Source organism: Caloenas nicobarica, chromosome 2 (assembly GCF_036013445.1).
Source record: "Caloenas nicobarica isolate bCalNic1 chromosome 2, bCalNic1.hap1, whole genome shotgun sequence".
NCBI classification, from domain to species: Eukaryota; Metazoa; Chordata; class Aves; order Columbiformes; family Columbidae; genus Caloenas; species Caloenas nicobarica.
The window spans coordinates 134,258,410-134,276,571 of NC_088246.1; the positions used below are offsets into that span (position 1 = coordinate 134,258,410).

General features: G+C 36.8%; 1 protein-coding gene across 2 annotated transcripts in view; it reads left to right on the forward strand.

Annotated features, from left to right (window-relative positions):
- Positions 1 to 15,762, forward strand: part of ZC2HC1A (zinc finger C2HC-type containing 1A) — a 36,824-nt gene extending 21,062 nt beyond the window's left edge. Inside the window, exons 8-10 of one of the 2 annotated variants that reach the window (XM_065628419.1) lie at positions 3,364 to 3,486; positions 9,241 to 9,348; positions 10,049 to 15,762. In XM_065628419.1, coding sequence (XP_065484491.1) covers positions 3,364 to 3,486; positions 9,241 to 9,348; positions 10,049 to 10,229 — 412 coding nt within the window. In that variant the 3' untranslated portion in view covers positions 10,230 to 15,762. The remainder of the gene's footprint in view (positions 1 to 3,363; positions 3,487 to 9,240; positions 9,349 to 10,048) is intronic. The other variant, XM_065628420.1, reaches the window with a different exon arrangement.
- The last annotated feature ends 2,400 nt before the right edge of the window (positions 15,763 to 18,162 follow it).

Sequence of the window (18,162 nt, forward strand, 5' to 3'; positions counted from 1 at the left end):
CTGTTTCATGTGCTTGTGTTAAACATGAAGGCTACAAATGAACTGGGTCTCTAAGGTGTTCAGTTCTGTAAAGGGAAGATTCTAGAACTTCATTTCATATGAAGTGCAACTTCAATATTGCAGTAAAAATGTTTATTTCGTATGATCAGAAATGCAAACAAATTTTATGAACTCCCTTATTTTAATTCATTTTTGCTATACTATTTCTTTTTTAATCTGAATTCTCCTTTTCTGCTCCCCAAGTAAAGGACTACTGAGAGAGCACACAACAGCATCATTGACATAAGCTGGGTCAATGTTAGTGAGGCTTACATCGTACATGTAGATCAAGATGTGTCAGCTGAGCTCTGCTGTGAGAGTTTTCTTCTTCTGCCTGGACAGAGTAAGAGCACAGCCAGTTATAAGTATTAATGGAAGTGTAGCATAAGGGCATCATTTCTGAGTTCTAGAGAAGCAAGTGGGCAAGAGTAGAGTGTGACTCTGTACTGTAGTCAGTAGGAAAAACTTCATTCACTTGCATGAAAATAGGATTTCATCTTTTTGATGTTGAAGAATTGGGAAAAGCAAAACTAATTCTGCAGAGATTGTAGTTAGTCTTGTATTTTGATAGTGAATCATGTTAAGATCCTAAGTTTGATACATATTTCATAAGAGTACAGCACTATCTTACATTTCTTGAGGGGTAGGGCAGTTCTAGTATGCTGTCAGAAGTAATCAGATCTTCAGGAGAAAAAAGGGGTGGGTTCTTCCTATCCTAAGGCTACACAAATGGGCAAACTCCACCCTTGCATGCAAACTGTTTTGCATAGCAGAACTTGACACTGCTGTTTGTGGCCAGCCAGAGATCTTCTGCATGTACAAATTGTCTATGTACGTCTCATTCATGAACAGTATGGTGGTTGTTTTTTGTTTGCTGGTGGTTTGTTTTGTTTGGTTGGTTTTTTGTTTACAGGGACTTGGATAATTATGTGGTTTTCAGTATGGAAAATGAACCCTTAGAAATTACTTTGTCATTTTTATTTTATTCTGGGGATAAAACATACTATTTAATGTTAAGCTGATCAAAGTTATGCCTTCAGGGAGTCATGTCTGTTAGTGACACATCCAATACTGTCTTACAGCTGAAGTGAAATGTGAATTGCACATCTAACCAGTATCAGTAAATTTTAGGTTACACTTATATATTTGCCATAAAGTATGTGTAGGCTTTAAAGACTTTATATTTTTTAAATGGCTTGTTTCTTTCATTAAGACTGTAACTTACATAGCTTTGTTGAATGAAATCAAGGTAAATAAGTTGTCTTGGTGGTCTTTTCATTTCAGAAGATTCTTATGATTGTGCTTTTTTCATTAGTACATGAAAGTGCTGTCAGCTTTGGGTTTTGGTTTTGTGTTTTGTTTGTGTGTGGGTTTTTTTGTTTACTTGTTTATTTGTATTTAAGTGTGGAGGAATACTGTAGTTCTTTATTTGGCAGTATTGTGACTGTTTCTAGGTTATTGTCATCTGTATTCTATGCTGCAGGTGCCTGGAGTTCACAGATTATGTTGACAAATTGTTAAAGGTTTAGAAAAGAGATAAGAAAATCATGATAGGTTGTAGTATATGGCTTGCAGCATGAAAGACATCAGTCTTACCTCGCAGTCCTTGGGAAATATTTAAAGAGTATGTATTTGGTCAAACCAGAGTTGATTAAGCATTTCCTGAGTTAATTAGTTTGAATTATAACATCTGTTTGGGAGGTGGAGTGGGAAGAACAGCTCTAGGGGAACATATATTACACCCTGCATTATTTGGGACTAAGTTGTCAAGACTAAAATCTCTGTGTTCCCTGCTGACTTTATAATGAATGAATATCGCTTAGTATTGTTGAATTTTTCTTCCTTATGGAGAGATTTCCTTTGATGCTTCACAGCTGTAATGTGGATTGCAAGGTTCACACCAGAAGCTTCCCAAAAAACAAATTATGTTGCAAACATATGGGTTCTGTGCCTTTTAATATGGATTTATTGGAGAAGGAGTATGAAAATTTGTATGATACGAGTGTTGGAGATATACAAGAGCCCTTTTTTTTGATGTATTAAAAGCTATATTTAAAATAACACTTTTCCTTGACAGCAATTAGCTGTTTAGTAATTTTTCTTGCATTGTAGTTTATTAAGGCTATATGACAGGAATCAGAAAACTGCACAGTAGTTTTAAGAAATTATTTCTCTCTGTGTGAGGGTGTGTTTTGTTGGTTTTGCTTGTTTGTTTTACCTTATGACATAGGGATGTCATAACTTACAGAAAAGCTAAGCTTCGCTTACCCAGCCATTTCAATCAATCTTGCTTGGTTTGTTTCTTTATAGTTTTTAATTTCAGAAACATCAATAAGAATACTGTGTCATCATTACCCAGTTAAGGCTTAACTTACTAGGCTTTTTTGAGAATAAGAAGAAATTTCTGTTACATTCTTAATGTAGGACTGGAGATATAATGGGCTTTTTTGCAGGTTTTACGGTATAGTTTTAGATTATAAAAATACAGAACTTTTCTTGAAGACCTAATTTTTCTAATGTAAGTTGTAGTTTCTCAAAAGCTAAAGTTATTCTTATGATGATGTGTGGGAGGGATGGTGGTTTGTTTTATTTTGATGTTTTTTTATTTAATTAATGTTTTTAAAATTTTATTTGTAGTTTATTCTTTTTTGTTTGTAAATGTTATCCATAATGGTAAAAAAATATTGAATTATTGCCTGTATGTATAGTTCTATCTGAGAGGGGCTTTTTAATATGAAAACAAAGTTGTTTTTCTTTCAGGCTTTCCTCTGTTCTTTTCTCATCTCCATAAAAGAAAAGAGAATGGAAGGCATGTTATTCTCTTTGGGCACAATGTTCAGCCTTTACAAACAAACAGAAGTTAAAAGGGAAAAAATTTCCTCTTGCTAGTTCTAAAGTTAAGGGGGCTCATATTTGCATCTCTGTTATAGTAACTTTATTAAGATATTAGAAAACGACTTGTAATTATGAGCCCCCTTTTCTAGTTGTGATAAGCTTAACCTTATGGAAGCTATTCCTAAAAGAAAAAAGCCAAATGCAACTCTGAGCAGATCATGAGGATAACTGGCATTAGCTTTTTGTTTTGTTTAAAAAAGAATTTTAAAAAAAACCCAAACAACTGGAAACCTAATCCAAATATAAGACTATGAAATCCTCTCTTCTTTAAAGAACTGTTTTGTTTCCTGGACTATTGAAGTCTAATTTGCACATTTTTTTAAGTTAATGGTTGTTATTTGAGAATATAAGTATTTAATTTTTTTTTTTTGCAATAACTTAAATAGCAATCTAGCAATCTCCTTATGAGTACCCCTTTATATATTTTAGTAGTAAGATGGACAAGTTAGGCCCACCACTGCGAACTGGAAGAGATGTGCAAAGGTTTTATGATACTGACACAAAAACAGGCAGTACCATCAAAAGACCAAATGAGTTGTTGCCTATTAAGAAGTAAGTATTACAAATCGGCTTGGTTTATCTTTTTTTGCAGAAATGTTACTCTAAAGCATTGGAATAGTAAAAGCGTGACCTTGACAGACATCTACTGCCCAGTATGTCTTCAAAGTGTATAATGTAATTAGTATAAGTATCTGTTTCATACTAGGTAAACAACTTCATAGGAGGACAGAAAAGGTGCAGACTTTTCTCAGACTTGATTTCTTCTGTCACTGACTGATAATAGACTGAGCAATGAACTTCTATAACCTGAGATAAAACTGAATTTGCATGCTATAAAGCTGAAGTAAGCATTTAAGCCTGATAGCTGCACAAATATCTGCCTTACAGGCAAATGTTTTATGACATTTCGTTCTCTTAAAGTCAAATAGTTATCTATCTATTACTTCTTTAAGATAGCCCGGGTGGTCCAAGAGTATAAGACAGGCTTTGTGAGGAGAGGTAAACTCTTGCATTAAGTCCAACTTATCTCATAGAAGGACTTCTGAATGTTCACTAAGTTTAAGATCTAAATTGAGAAGAAAGGCTATTCCAATCTTTTAAAAAGGGAACAGATACTATATTGTTTTTAAGCCTTTGATATAATTTGGAAGATGCCAAATTCAAATGGGCTGATCCTTTGTAAACAATACCTTAAAGAATACTGCAAAAGAGAAATTAGTAATGAATTATGTGTCACATACATGGAATGTAATGCTTTAAATAGTAGAAAAGTGTCTAAATCTCTTAATGTTGTTTTAGTGTTGTAACCAAAACTGAAGTACCTTTGAGACAGGGCCAGAATATTTGAACTTAGGTTTCTATTTGAAGAAGCAAAAAGAATGAAGGGGAACGGGGGGAAGCTCTTCTTAGACAAACAGAAATGTTGCTGTTGTTCCTTTATATTCTTGGTTAGAGCTATAAATCCTGTGAACTGTCAAAAATTAGGTCAATTTTTCATTTTATAATGCGTTACTAAGCTGTTGAAAATTTGTCTTTGTAAGTTACTAAACTTGCTTACAATAGCCCCTATCTCTAGAGCAGTGATTTGATTTTTCTTCTTGACAGAACTTAAGAGTATAGACACTTATTCTGCTCTTCATAACATCATTATTGTTCTTAATTTGCAAACCCGGTGGACATTTGAATAAATCTGCCTTCTTTGCAGGAGGTTGTTCAATATGTTACATGCCGACAGCACTGGACAGATGTGAATAGCTACTAGCCATTGTTAAATTCAGTGCAGTAGCGTGGATGGTTACAGTTCACAGCAAAGGATTTTGGACTTTGGCATGCATGCTGTTAGTCATAAGGAACTTATTTATGATTTTGCACAGAACTATGAGCTGTTGTTGGTGACAGTGATAGCTGTCAAGAATATCTGAAAACGCCCTGTGTAGGAAGCAAGCTTGATATTTCAGTATTTCATAGCAAAATCCAGCCACATTGTGAATCCATAAATAAAAAAAAGGCAAGCTGCTTTTACAAATTTCATTCAGTTTTTAATTTTGCAAGCAGTGGTAATTCAACTAGACATACAACATGAGCTGCGTTAGGAAGGGAGGTCCCCTTCTTTCTTTTGAAGCGGAGAATGGATAATAAACATCTTTAAAGGTATGTCCAGATTTTAAGAGTTCAAGGTGGCTTGGGTACACAGCCTCATCTGCCATCAGGCTCCATGAATTCTTCATGTGATACAACTTAGAATAGGGATTTAGATACCTTTGCAAAAACATAACAAAAAATCCAACCAAACAGATAAAACAACAGAACTGGACAAGTAGATAGAAGTGGCGGAGGCTGGGCAGATTGGAAGAGACAAAGCTGTGGTGACAAAAACGGAGATAATCAGGAATGTCTGAGTTTGTTGGAAGACATCTGTATCTAGAGATCAGATTGCAACTTAAGGATGCAATTTCAAGGTTTCTCATCACGAAACCTGATGCTAATTATGTGTCTAGATCTGGGATGAATGAAGTTGTAGACAGTGGCAGCCTGCTACTTCTGTTGATTTACTCATCAAAATGGCAGAAATCATTGCAGTTAATGATAAGACTCATATTAAAGTTTCTAGTCTGAAAATAGATTTGGGGTATTTTCTGTAAATTTAGAAAATGAATTCGGAAAATAAAATATATAGAAATGATGCAAAATACTATGTTTAAGCATTTCAGAATTAAGATGTCCCATTAAACCTTTGAATTATGTTTTATCTGTTCATGGGACTCTACATCCCTCAGTAGACAGTGTGGACAGTGCACTTTCAGTGTGGCTTTTCAATATTCTGCCTTCCTCTCCCTCCTCTTACAAATCATGTTTTTAGGACACTGTTTTCTGGGAAACTTCTCTACTATACACCTAGTATTAGAGTATCAAGTGAATTTTCAGACTACCTAGTGGGATGAGGGTATATTATACATATTCTAGAGAACAGAACAGTTGAAATACAGGAAAGAATAGTGGACAATTTTTCATATTAATTTCTTTCAAATATCTAGGATTCCTAGCATTATGTTAAAAAAAAATACTGATTCAATGTACACCTTGAAGAGACTTCACTTTAAGAAATTAATGCTGTTAGTTTTGAAAAAGTAATATGTTGGTCCCAAGTTGAAAATCCAGAGACAATTGAGTCAGTAATACTTTTGAAAATTTTTTAACGTCTGAACAGGAATTTGAAGCACAATCATTCTTTGCTGCATTGTCTGATCATCCCTGATCCATGATGATCAATACCATTTCTGTGTCTAAAGCTGAATTTTTCTTTATGTGCTTTCATAACAAGTAACAGTTGAGTATGTTCTTTCTACTATTGAGATCTAGTGAATTTTACTCAATTATAAAGAAAGGTTTCTCTTCCATGTAAAATGAGATAAGGGAAACAACACAGAGTATTTAGCATCTGTACTGTTGTGCATACTTGTAGCAATGTAATTTAGGTTACACTTCGAACTTTTATCCTGGCCCTCTGTAACTTCTGAAAGACTAAAATAACTTTTAATAGGCTTCAATTCTGATAGAACTTACTACTTTTTTTTTTCTTTAATTAATAAAACCATCTTTAGACTCTCCTTGCTAAATACCGGCTGATGTTCTGGTCAGTGAGCCAGAATCTTTGGTGGTTCCACTCTACCTGTTGCATGTAGAAGTCATTCGCGTTAAACTTGAATACTTTAGTTAGATATGATTTCACACAGTCACAGAATGTTAGGGATTGGAAGGGACCTCGAAAGATCATCCAGTCCAATCCCCCTGCTGGAGGAGGAGCACCTAGATGAGGTTACACAGGAAGGTGTCCAGGTGGGTTTTGAATGTCTCCAGAGAAGGAGAATCCACAACCTCCCTGGGCAGCCTGTTCCAGTGTCTGTCACCCTCACCGAGAAGAAGTTTCTTTTCAAATTTAAATGGAACCTCCTGTGTTCCAGTTTATACCCATTGCCCCTTGTCTTATCATTGGTTGACACCGAGAAGAGCCTGGCTCCATCCTCCTGACACTCACCCTTTATGTATTTATAAACATTAATGAGGTTGCCACTCAGTCTCCTCCAAGCTAAAGAGACCCAGCTCCCTCAGCCTTTCCTCATACAGGAGATGCTCCACTCCCTTAATCATCTTCGTTGCCCTGCGCTGGACTCTCTCCAGCAGTTCCCTATCCTTCTTGAACTGAGGGGCCCAGAACCGGACACAATATTCCAGATGCAGTCTCACCAGGGCAGAGTAGAGGGGGAGGAGAACCTCTCTCTCAACCTACTAACCACCCCACTTCTAATACACCCCAGGATGCCATTGGCCTTCTTGGCCGCAAGGACACAGTGCTGGCTCATGGTCATCCTGCTGTCTACCAGGACCCCCAGGTCCCTTTCCCCTACACTGCTCTCTGATAGGTCATTCCCCAACCTGTACTGGAACCTGGGGTTGTTCCTGCCCAGATGTAAGACTCTACATTTTCCCTTGTTATATTTCATTAAATTTTTCCCCGCCCAGCTCTCTAGCCTATCCAGATCTCGCTGGATGGCAGCACAGCCCTCTGGCGTGTCAGCCACTCCTCCCAGCTTGGTGTCATCAGCAAACTTGCTGACAGTACACTCAATTCCCTCATCCAAGTCGCTGATGAATATATTGAATAGCACTGGCCCCAGTACTGACTCTTGAGGGACTCCACTAGATACAGGCCTCCAACCAGACTCCGTCCCATTGACCATGACTCTCTGGCTTCTTTCCTTCAGCCAGTTCGCAGTCCACCTCACTACCCAATCATCCAGTCCAGACTTCCTCAATTTAGCAGCAAGGATGCTGTGAGAGACTGTGTCAAATGCTTTACTGAAATCAAGATAGACCACACTTGATTTAATATTAAATTTAGTTCCTGACTTCCACTTTTGTGCTTCATAATTTGATCCCTTTTCCACTGAAGTGTTTAAGTGATGGAAGGAGCTGGAAAGTCATTTTTGGCCAACACTCATAACCTGAAGGAATATTTTATGCAACGTGTTTAAAATGTGGATGTCGTTACATTGTTCCTCAGTTGTGTCAGTGTTGCATTTGAAGTTAGTGGAAATAAATGCATTTCTTTATATATACTTTGAAAACCAGACCAAGACCAAATTGTTTATAATTCTGAAAAGAGCAGTTAGGTTCATTTGAAGGGAAGAAAAAAAATAAATCACTTTTGAACTTTTCCTGATTGTGCTCTTGGTGACTAATTATTTAAATGAAGTCTTGTTTCAGTGTTTTGGTTTGATTTTTTTTTTTTATAATGTCCATGAGCCAGTCCCATTTATGCACTGATCTTCAAAAATGAGAACAGAAAAACTTGGTGGGTCATATACAAGATGTCATAGTCACTGCAATCTTGCCAAAGAAGTCCCAGTGAATGGTAGTTGTTTTGAGCAATGACAAAAAATTCTGTCCTTGTTCACTGATGACAAAAGGATGCCCCTTCCTAACTCTTTTTCTTAGTACTACTCAGATTTTTCAGGGGCATCTGATATTTCTCTACTTACCAAAGCAAGCAGTGAGGTGTTCTGTATGTTTAGGATGTGCTATGCATTGCATACTGGCTTCTTGTAAAACCCATGAGTCTTGAGGAAAGCAGCTTTCACAGCTTTGTGCTCAAACAGCGAAAGCCAACTTTAAGAACACAGTTACAGACTAGAAAAAAATGAGGCCCTAATGCTCAGCTGGATGGATTCTTGTTACTCCTTCTATTTATATTTGCCAATACAAAATTTATGCTTTGAAGAAAGAGGATCTACAGGATTATCTGAGAACTATGCATCCTAGATGAAGTCTATGGCTATGAAGAAAAAAAAAAAAGTCTTGTGGCTCACTTCATATTTGTTACACAGTATTGAGAATATGGTATCCTTTCTACATTTTTTTAACTACTAAGAGCTGCAGTCAGCTGCTCTCTGTTTCTCTGAAAGTTCTGCTAGTCCTAAGAAGTGACTTATAGTCTATCAAAGTAGACATTAGAACATACTAAATAACCAGTAGTGCAGAATCTACCTGTATTTTGGTGTGACAGCAAGTGAAACACATGAACAGGAAGGGACTTGCTGTTCTGTTTAGCTTGTCATTGCAAGACTGAAGTCATAGTCCAAATGCAAACTCATGGCAAAGCTTTTCTGTCTGCTCTGGGTAGGAGTTAAGTGATATTTTTCGTACAATTAATTGATGTGTCGATTGACGAACTATTTTTTTGTATCTTTTGTAAATGCATGTTATTTTTGTGTGTATGTAATTCATCAGGTGTTTATTCTGTTTTAGAGGCACAACAAAAACACGGACATCAACCCCTCCTAGTGTGGCAAGAGCCATGAGCACAGGTGCTCTAACAAACAAAAGAAAAACTAGCAATTCAGACAGTTACTCAAGGTAGCGTTTAACTTTGTGTATTTTATCAGCAATAAAATTTTTATTAAAGGAGAGTACTTATTACTAAAGAAATTGAGGAAAATATTGTTCTCTGCAGTTAATAGATAATTCACGATCAATCTTATTTGGCGTGTTTAAGATACTTAATATATTTTGCATATTTAGCATCTAATGGAACACCTTTGTCATCAGCTGTCTCAGATGTGCACAAAAGGCTCTTAGAAATATCAAAAACCTCTCAGGAGCTGTTGAAAAAATGAGGAAATGGTCTTCCAAATGGAAAGCGAGTGGTTCAGTTGATATTGCATGAAATTTGCATGCCAAGCACACAAATTTTCTGGTGTCTGCCCTTTAAAAGGGTAGGATAAAAATTGTATTGCTGTTTTAGTCTTTCTTGCTTTAACAAGCTAAGTTTTATGTTTTCAAACACTCCAGTTAATCTAACTAGTGAATCAAATATTTGATGCTTCTCCTAAAATTTTGGCATTTTTTTGCTTTCTTGAAGGGAAGAGGGATATCTGGAGATAAGTAGGGAAGTCTGGGTAGAGATATAAGGTATATAATAAGTAAATAAATAGGAGGTGTAAGGATGAAAATTACAGTAACAATAGCAGTCATTCACTTCAAGGATTAGAATAATTTTGCATCAAGTTATGCTGAGCTGAATTACAGAGAATGTTCTTTATCTGGGGATTTCCAGGTCTGATGGTAAAATGGGATATGACAGTGGAGACCACCCAATCAATGGAGGAAGTTCAAAAAGCAGTGAAGGAAATTCAGCTGTACATTTATCCAAGTTCTGCCATGAATGTGGAACAAGGTATCCAGTGGAATGGGCGAAATTTTGCTGTGAGTGTGGAATTCGAAGAATGGTTGTGTGAACACATTCTTAAAAGCAAAAAGAAAAAGAGAAATCAGAAGCATCTGCTATGTACTGCTGCATGGAAAGCTAGAGCACTCCGTCCAGTTAGACTTCATGCTGCAAATACGTTGAAACATCATATTGTAATTTTCTGAGTGCAATCTTCTGGTTACACAGTTATTTATAAACAAATATATATATACTGTATATAAAAATAGCAAGTACCTAAAACTGTGCCATTCAAGGAAATACTCTTTAATCCCTCTTAGAAATATATAAAATTAATGTCAAAATGTATTAAGTAACTTAGGTAGCAGAAGTGGTTCAATGTAATTTTTCCTGGAAATCCTACTAGGTAAAGGATTATTTAAATCACCTATGTAGGATAATACTTACCCATGTGGAACTTACCATGAAGAACTTGAGCTTCAAAAGTTTCTCTGTGAAAGCATTTCCTTCATATGTGACAGTAAAATAGATGCTGTGTTCTAAGTGAAAACAACATGAGCAACTCCTTATAAATTCCTAGTTAAAAGTGCAAAAAGTCTGGATTCCTTTAAACTCTTTAACAGTGATATCCCAATTGGACTTTCTAGTAACATCCTAGGATTTTATTTAAAGAATTGAAGTGGAAAAACTACCTGAGAGTTTTATTCACATGTAAGATGAAACACAATAATCTTGTTTGTGGCTTTCCATGTTCTGTTTTCCAAAGAGAATGTTAATATTTGTACGTATTTATAAGGACAAATATGGTATTGTCATTTTATTGAGTCCCTTTTGTTCAGAAATACTTGTCGTCTTCCTCCTGTGCTCCACTATGATTAGCATCTACAAGTTTTATGCTTTTTGTCTTCAAAGGTTTCCAAAGGTCCTGCTCCTTTTTTCTCCTCCCTCATTTCCTGAAGGAGAGACAAAGTCTCTGCTTATCCTACCTAAATGTTGAACTCTTGTTTTGGAAACAGCCTTCTTGATGTATCCAATACAAAAAAAAGAGAGATCCATAAAAATGTATGTTATTAGGACAGTAGAACTTGATGTACATAGTGACTTTTATTCTTATTCCTGTGCAAATAGCACAGCTCATACTAGAGTGCATAATGGAGTAACTGTGCTCCACAGGTTTATGTGTTAATACCTTACTTTTTTTTTTTTTTGCAATCTTGTCCATTCTTGGGCTCTGAATAGCAGTCTCTAAAGTTAGTGAGAGACTTTGTATTAATTTGTTGGAAAGAAGTGTCAGGCCCTGAAAGAAGTTGTTGTGGTTTTTTTTTTATAAATTACACAGGATATTAAAACAATTCACAAGCCAAATCACGTTTATCTGAATGTAGTAATTTGTTTTGTGAAGTTTTGCTTTGAAGTGCTGGCACCATCTTATGCGTGAAAGAACAATCTGAAAGAACTTAATTGTGCCTTTCCCACAATAAATACACTCGTTTTGTCAGAAATAGTTACTTTCAGGTCACGAACACCATTAGTATCAATTTATAGAATTTCTTTCTAGCTTATACAAAAAATAATGTGGTGTTCCATGATAGTAGTATGATCATTGTTTGCATTTTCAAAACCTGTGATCACCATCAATGGGGGCCAATTTTGAAGAAAGTGTGGTTGAAGAAAAGCATCTTCAAAGCAGGTACCAGTCTTGGAGGGTGGAGAGATTTAAGAGACTTGATCTAGTCATGTTGCAGGCCACAAGCTATTGATGTTTTAGAATTAGTTCAATGATGTTAAATTGTCTGACACTTTTTATACAAAGAGATTTTTAGAGATTATCCTTCATTCAGCATAGTCTTGTTTTATTATGATTTGTGTAAGGTGGCTACTGAGCATGGTAGGATGGATGACTGGTAACAATAGTTAGAACTAACAAATCTTAGCCAAATTATCTTCTGGGTAGTTTAGGTTCTAGGATCCATATTTTGGCTCATTCCTATCTGTACTTGGAAAAGCTGGAATCCTGTGTCCTTTGCATAGATAAGCCTGCTTTAGAAAATTTGCCCTGGGCTTGGGCCATGGAGGTCTGCAGACTGAATTATTGCAAGCTGCATGTTCATCAGCAGAGATCCAAGTCCAGAATAGGTTTGAGTTAGTGAGGAATCAATTCCTTTGTCTGATTTGATGAATTTCCAGTTCTTGTTTCTGCCGGAAAAATGCAGTTTACCATTTAGTGAAAATGCTTTCTACAAAGAGAAAGTTTAGTAAGGAAATAAATGCCTTCCAGGATTTCGAGGATTACTATAACTGTATAAAAAACAGTGACCGTTTCTCCTTTGAATTGTAGGTGGCAGGTTTCCTAGTTTTAAATCAATCCACATGCAGTTACCTTAGTTTCTGCTTTTCGAGCTGTTTACGTAACTCTTTGCTTCCAGTGCAACACTTAGTAAATTCTTTGATTTATAGCAAGGACTAGACAAGGGATTAACCTGAACTAAAGAGTTTTAAAAAAATTTCCTGAACTTTCAATTTGCCCTTAAAAGGAGGTCTAGTGAAACATAAATGATTGTTGATAGTAACATTGGGTAATGTGTGTTTACATCTACAATAAATATAAGCAGACAATGGAAATATAATTGGCTGTGCAGTTTACCACTGTAGAGTGAGACTGTCAGAGGCCTAACATGTTTCCATTTCATCAGCTGGTTTTGTTACTGAGTGACTGGAGCCTCTGGTGTTACAGACCATAGACTGTATTACACAGGTTATCAGCACAGATCACTGTGATTGCATCTCACTTGCGTGTTTGTTAGGAAATAGTAGATTTGTTTTCATAATGCCCCTGCAGAACTGAGTATGGGAAACAAATGTGTTATATTTAAAGAAAAAATAAACTGCTATGGGAGATGGACTTTGAATTTTGAATCTTTAGGTACATTACATGTGTCAGGAAGTTCCCGAATTTAATTTATAACAACCTAGATCCAATCCCTCTTGCCCTAGCCCTCCCCCCTGTATCCTGTATGTGGATACATACACTAAGAGTATTCCAAAAAGTATTCTCAAGAATCAAAATATTATAATTGTGAAGATAAAACTGCTAGATGATCTATGCACCACTGGTGAGTCTGAACTTACCTAGTGTTGTGCTCTGGATGCCTTGTTGACAGATATTTAACTTAAAAGCCTAAATTCCTGAGAGTTCTTGTGTAAAATTAGGATGATGTGATTACTCCATTTAGCGTCTGTCTTTCCACTTCTCTGTGTGTGTGTGTATGTGTATATATATAGGGTGTGTGCATGAGCACACCTGTATTTTGGGAGAACTCGTAAGTTATACAAATGTAAAAAGTTGTTTTGGTAAAGCGAAGTTGATACAAAACAGGACTGGATGCTGCTGGGGGATTGTGAAACCTCAGACAGCAGACTAATGTAGTTACTGTCCATTTAAAGTGAACTTTATTGATGTGATTCTTTTAATGATTCCTGTACCAATGTCTGGCCCTATGACAGACTTTTACTGTCTGCCACTACATCTTCCTAATGTGCTTACTTAGGTTCTCCCATTCAATTGGAGAAAAAAAAAAAAAAAAAAAGTAAAAGGTAAAATTCCATATAAAGAAACAAGGAAAAGGCTGGTTTTGAGGTCTGGCCTGAGGATATTTGCATTTCCATTCTGCTTTTGTGAATATCTATTATACAAGGGACATCTCTGTGCCAGAAAGGAGCAAAGGATCATTGGAACTCTACTGATACAAGTGCAATGGAGTTATGAAAAATACCAGTTTCACTAGTAGAAACAACATAGCATAAGGCTTGATCTTTATACGATGTGTCATACACAGGTTTGTATTTATGCATGATACCCTAGATAGTTTCACATCTGAAATCTCTAAATATACAGCAACTTCGGTATAATGCTACAGGGATAGTTATACCCTCAGTCTTACACACCGCTCTAGCGGAGTGGGTGTGGGGAGGTGCTTTACCATCCTTTCAGCTTGTACTTATGAAATGAACAAATTTGCCAAAGAGACTCCAGGAGTGGGTGTGAGGGGCTCACCCCGCAGGGCTGGGGCAGGGAAGGTGGCACGGGGGGAGCTCCCCGTGGTGCTCCAGGCACCAAACCCCCTGGAGCGCCTGCTCAGGCTCCTCCACAAGGTGGTAACTCCAAAATGTATTGTAAGACATGACTCAGTCCTCAAGCGTCCTGGGAGTTCTCTGTCATCTGAGGCTAGGTCTTAATTCACCATTGCAACTGAGAGACAGCGCCTGAAACGCCGTGTGCAAAGAGAACGGTTTTGTGATGCCTGGTTATGCAATCAGTGGAAGGAGGTACGGCTGCAGTAGTTTAAATGCTAATAAACAAGGTCTGTAGCAGTGCACACTGGCGTAGGCCATGTAAATACTCTGAGCATAAAATGAAATGGTATTGTCTATGTATTGCGAAGTTCTCAAGAAGTGCTAGTTTCCATCACATAGACTTTGTAAATGTGCAAAGAACAAACTTGTTACAAGAGGTTTTTTAATCTTGGATGACAAATGTGTGTTTTGTAAGAGCACTTTTGGTATTTTTAATTCTTTTCAGTTTGACTAAGCTATGAATAATTACATGGATTGTATGACAGTAGAATTTTCATTTTTGGTGAAAGTGGTTTTGGTGATTGATGAAAACAGTTTTATTGCCTTTCACATAAAACTCATTCCAACTCGTGATGGTTTTGTTGCTGATGTCTTTATTTTTTTTTTCACCTTGCTAAGTAAGATTTGAGTTACCTAATTGTGTTGTTGGAAGAAATGACAGAAAAAAGATTCTCTAGCTGTATTCAGCGGTTACTTGGTGGATATTTTCTTCCCGATATTCACGATATAAGAGATTATTCTTGCATACTAGTTCAGTGGATTGTTTTGGTTTGATATGTCATTCTAGAATACACATTTCTGGAGGATCCTACTTAGCCTCATTCCATTTCATGTTGCCAGAAAAGAGCTTATTCAGATTTCCTCTAAATTAGTGTTTCTTCTTTACAAAAATAATCAATAGGGAAATCATATTTCTGCAATGTGAACACTAGCTTTTGAGTTAGCAAATCAAATATTCAGTCTGATATAGCTGAATATTGAACTTAAGTTCCAAATACTAGTGCATGGTTTACCATAGTTCTGTGTTTGGATTTTGACTTCTGGCAGAAGCAGGAATGGATTTGGGTCTGATCTGTAAAGTGCTGAGTGTTCTATGACTGTTACAATACCTACTTTATATGATTGCTCTAACTCCTGGTTTTCATCCTTCAGATGATAAACTTATGAAGATACATACTAAGTATATTTATTGATGTTCCATGTTTTTAAATGAAGCGTTTATTCATATGTTTGAGGTGATTAATTTTGGTAGCACTGTGTTTATTATGTTTGCCTTGCCCCTCAGAACATTGAATATTTGTGTTTGTGACCATCCAGTATTTTTTTGCAGAATTCCTGGGTTTGTTTGCGTCTAATTCGGTATAATATGTTTATTTTAAACTGTCAGTTCTGTTTTAATAAATGTAAATCACGACCCAATGCTAATTTGCCACTCGTTAACAATAAAGCAAATATGCCAATAAAACTTCGTGATGCACACATTTTTGGAGTCAAGTGTGAAATTGTCTTAAATAAAATAGCATAGGGATAGATAACATAATTTCAACTGTATGAATATTGTGATGTCTTTGGTCTCAGGTACACCAGCCCTGATGTGAGGATCATCCACTGCCCTCTCCTAGTGGTTGAGAGAGAACCACTTGGTTATTCCTTTCAAAGGACAGGCCTTTTTGATTGATTTGTGAGATGACATTTGGACTCCTCAGTCACCTTGAAAACTACTCTATACCAGATATTTAAATTAATGTGATCTGCTTATATAAAGTTAACTCTGTCTCTTCTTTTTCCCAACTATATAGTGACTTTAGTTTATACAGAGCCTATCACTGTTATACCTGTAGTAAATTATTGGAGTTTTTTTCTTTTTAATAAGGCCGTAAGGTATAATATATAATCTAAGCTTGATCTGGGCTTGTTCTCCTTCATGAGGTTAGAGCACTTGTGTTGATGAAATGCTTAAGCAGGGAAAAAAAGAAAAACGCTATATTTTTCACTTACGTGAGCAGAAATTGTAATAAGGATTTGGGTTCCTGATTTTTTTTTGCTAAATACATATGAGCGGAGACCAATTCCTCTTTTCTTTCGGCTTTTTAGGGGAAAGGTCCTCCTACTGGGCTCTTTTGTTTACTTCACCACACCCTCTCCAGAGGAAGGCAGATAGGTTTCCCCTTCATTCTGGATGAAATTCATTTATGTGCCAATGGTCTGCGCAATCTGTTGTCGCCGCTGAGATTCCATGAGATTCCTCATGCTGGCATCCTTGTTCTTCTAGTTCACCATGAACCATTCCAATCAGATAGCAGGAGAGAAAACAAAAAAACAGCAAAAACAACCCAACAAAAACCTCAACAGCTGCTGAATGAAACCTGTCATAAAGCCAACATCTCTTTCTCAGCACAAAGCTGAAGAGAGAGAACTGGAAGGAAACACATAACCAGCCAGGAGAGGTTTACTCCTGCATCTTCATCTGAAGAACTACAGCTCTAAACATCTGTTTGGTGGTGTAAAGTAGGATCTGAGTATTTTCTTCCAGTGGCCTTCCTTAATCTGGCTTCCTAAACACCAGAAATTCTTCCTTCTCGCTATCAACCACAGAGCACCTAACTAATTTTTGCTGTTAGAAATGCACATTGTCTTGCTCACAGTCACTCCTTTCTGCTTTCTCATAATCCCTTGTAGCAACAGTACTAAAGTTAATTTTAATACTTTAAATACCTAAATTGTTTTCCCTCCACACCTTCTCCTAAATTCCTTTTATTTCTAAATCATGGTTTTGACCTCCTCGTGTTCCTTCTTTGCTGTGGCCAAATAAATACATACAGAAATCGACGTGGCAGGGAGGTAGGCATGGTGGTGATACCCTGCAAGGTTTTCATCTCTTTGCCCATTCCTCAGAGCAGTTTATTGCTGTCACATTTCTGATTTCAGGAGAGACCAAAGAAGGTTCCCAAATGGAAGGAACAAATCACAGAACACAAGTCACTGCATTTAGCAGTTGGTCTTTGCATGCATGTGGTGACTCAGGAAATCTGGCAACACAAATGAGGCAGGATTTTTATTAAGAGAAGCAATTGGGGGGGAGGGGAAATACAGTTTCATAACCACTTGATTTAAATTTCTTGTCTGGATCTAACCTTGGTCTTTTTACCAGGACAGGCCTGAAACTCCTTGATTTGCCTCAAGATTTAAGTAATGGGCTGCTGCTTAAGTCATTTATGCTGACTGAACTTCCAGTTTTCTACTAGCTAATATTGCATTTGTTGTGTGCTTTTCTTTTAATTCCCACTGATCTTTTCTTGATAAGTGGTTATTAGGAAATAAATCTTGGCTTTAAACTGTTCCTGAGTTTCCAAACACAAGCAACTGTTCTTCAGTCTCTGAGACAATTCCTCAGTCTCCTGGGACTTTTTCAGTAGAAGGGATTTCCAGAGAAGTCCTTACAATAGTGGTTACATTCTCTTATCTGCAGTATGATATTGGGAAATCTGTTTCCTATTATGTAAAAGAGTTATGGGTTGGGTTTGGGTTTGTTGTGGTTTTGGGGTTTTTTTGTTTGCTTTGTTGTTGTTGTTTTGGTTTGGTTTCAGTGTTTGGAGTTAAAGTTGCAATCTCTTGCATCAAGAGCTAAAAACAATATGTGAGAGTCTCAGTCACAGTTTTACAAAGATACTACTCCTACCTCAAGAAGTTTCTTCACCATAAATAGATGGGGTGTTGAAGGGAGTGTATTCCAGGAAAGCTAACACTATGTTTGCTTTGCTTTTAACCTCTTCCCTCACCATTAGCAGTACGGCACGCCGGGTTTCTCCAGTCAAAGGAGATCTATGCAGTTCTTTGAAGCATGTCCAACCATTTTTTCAGGTCTTTGC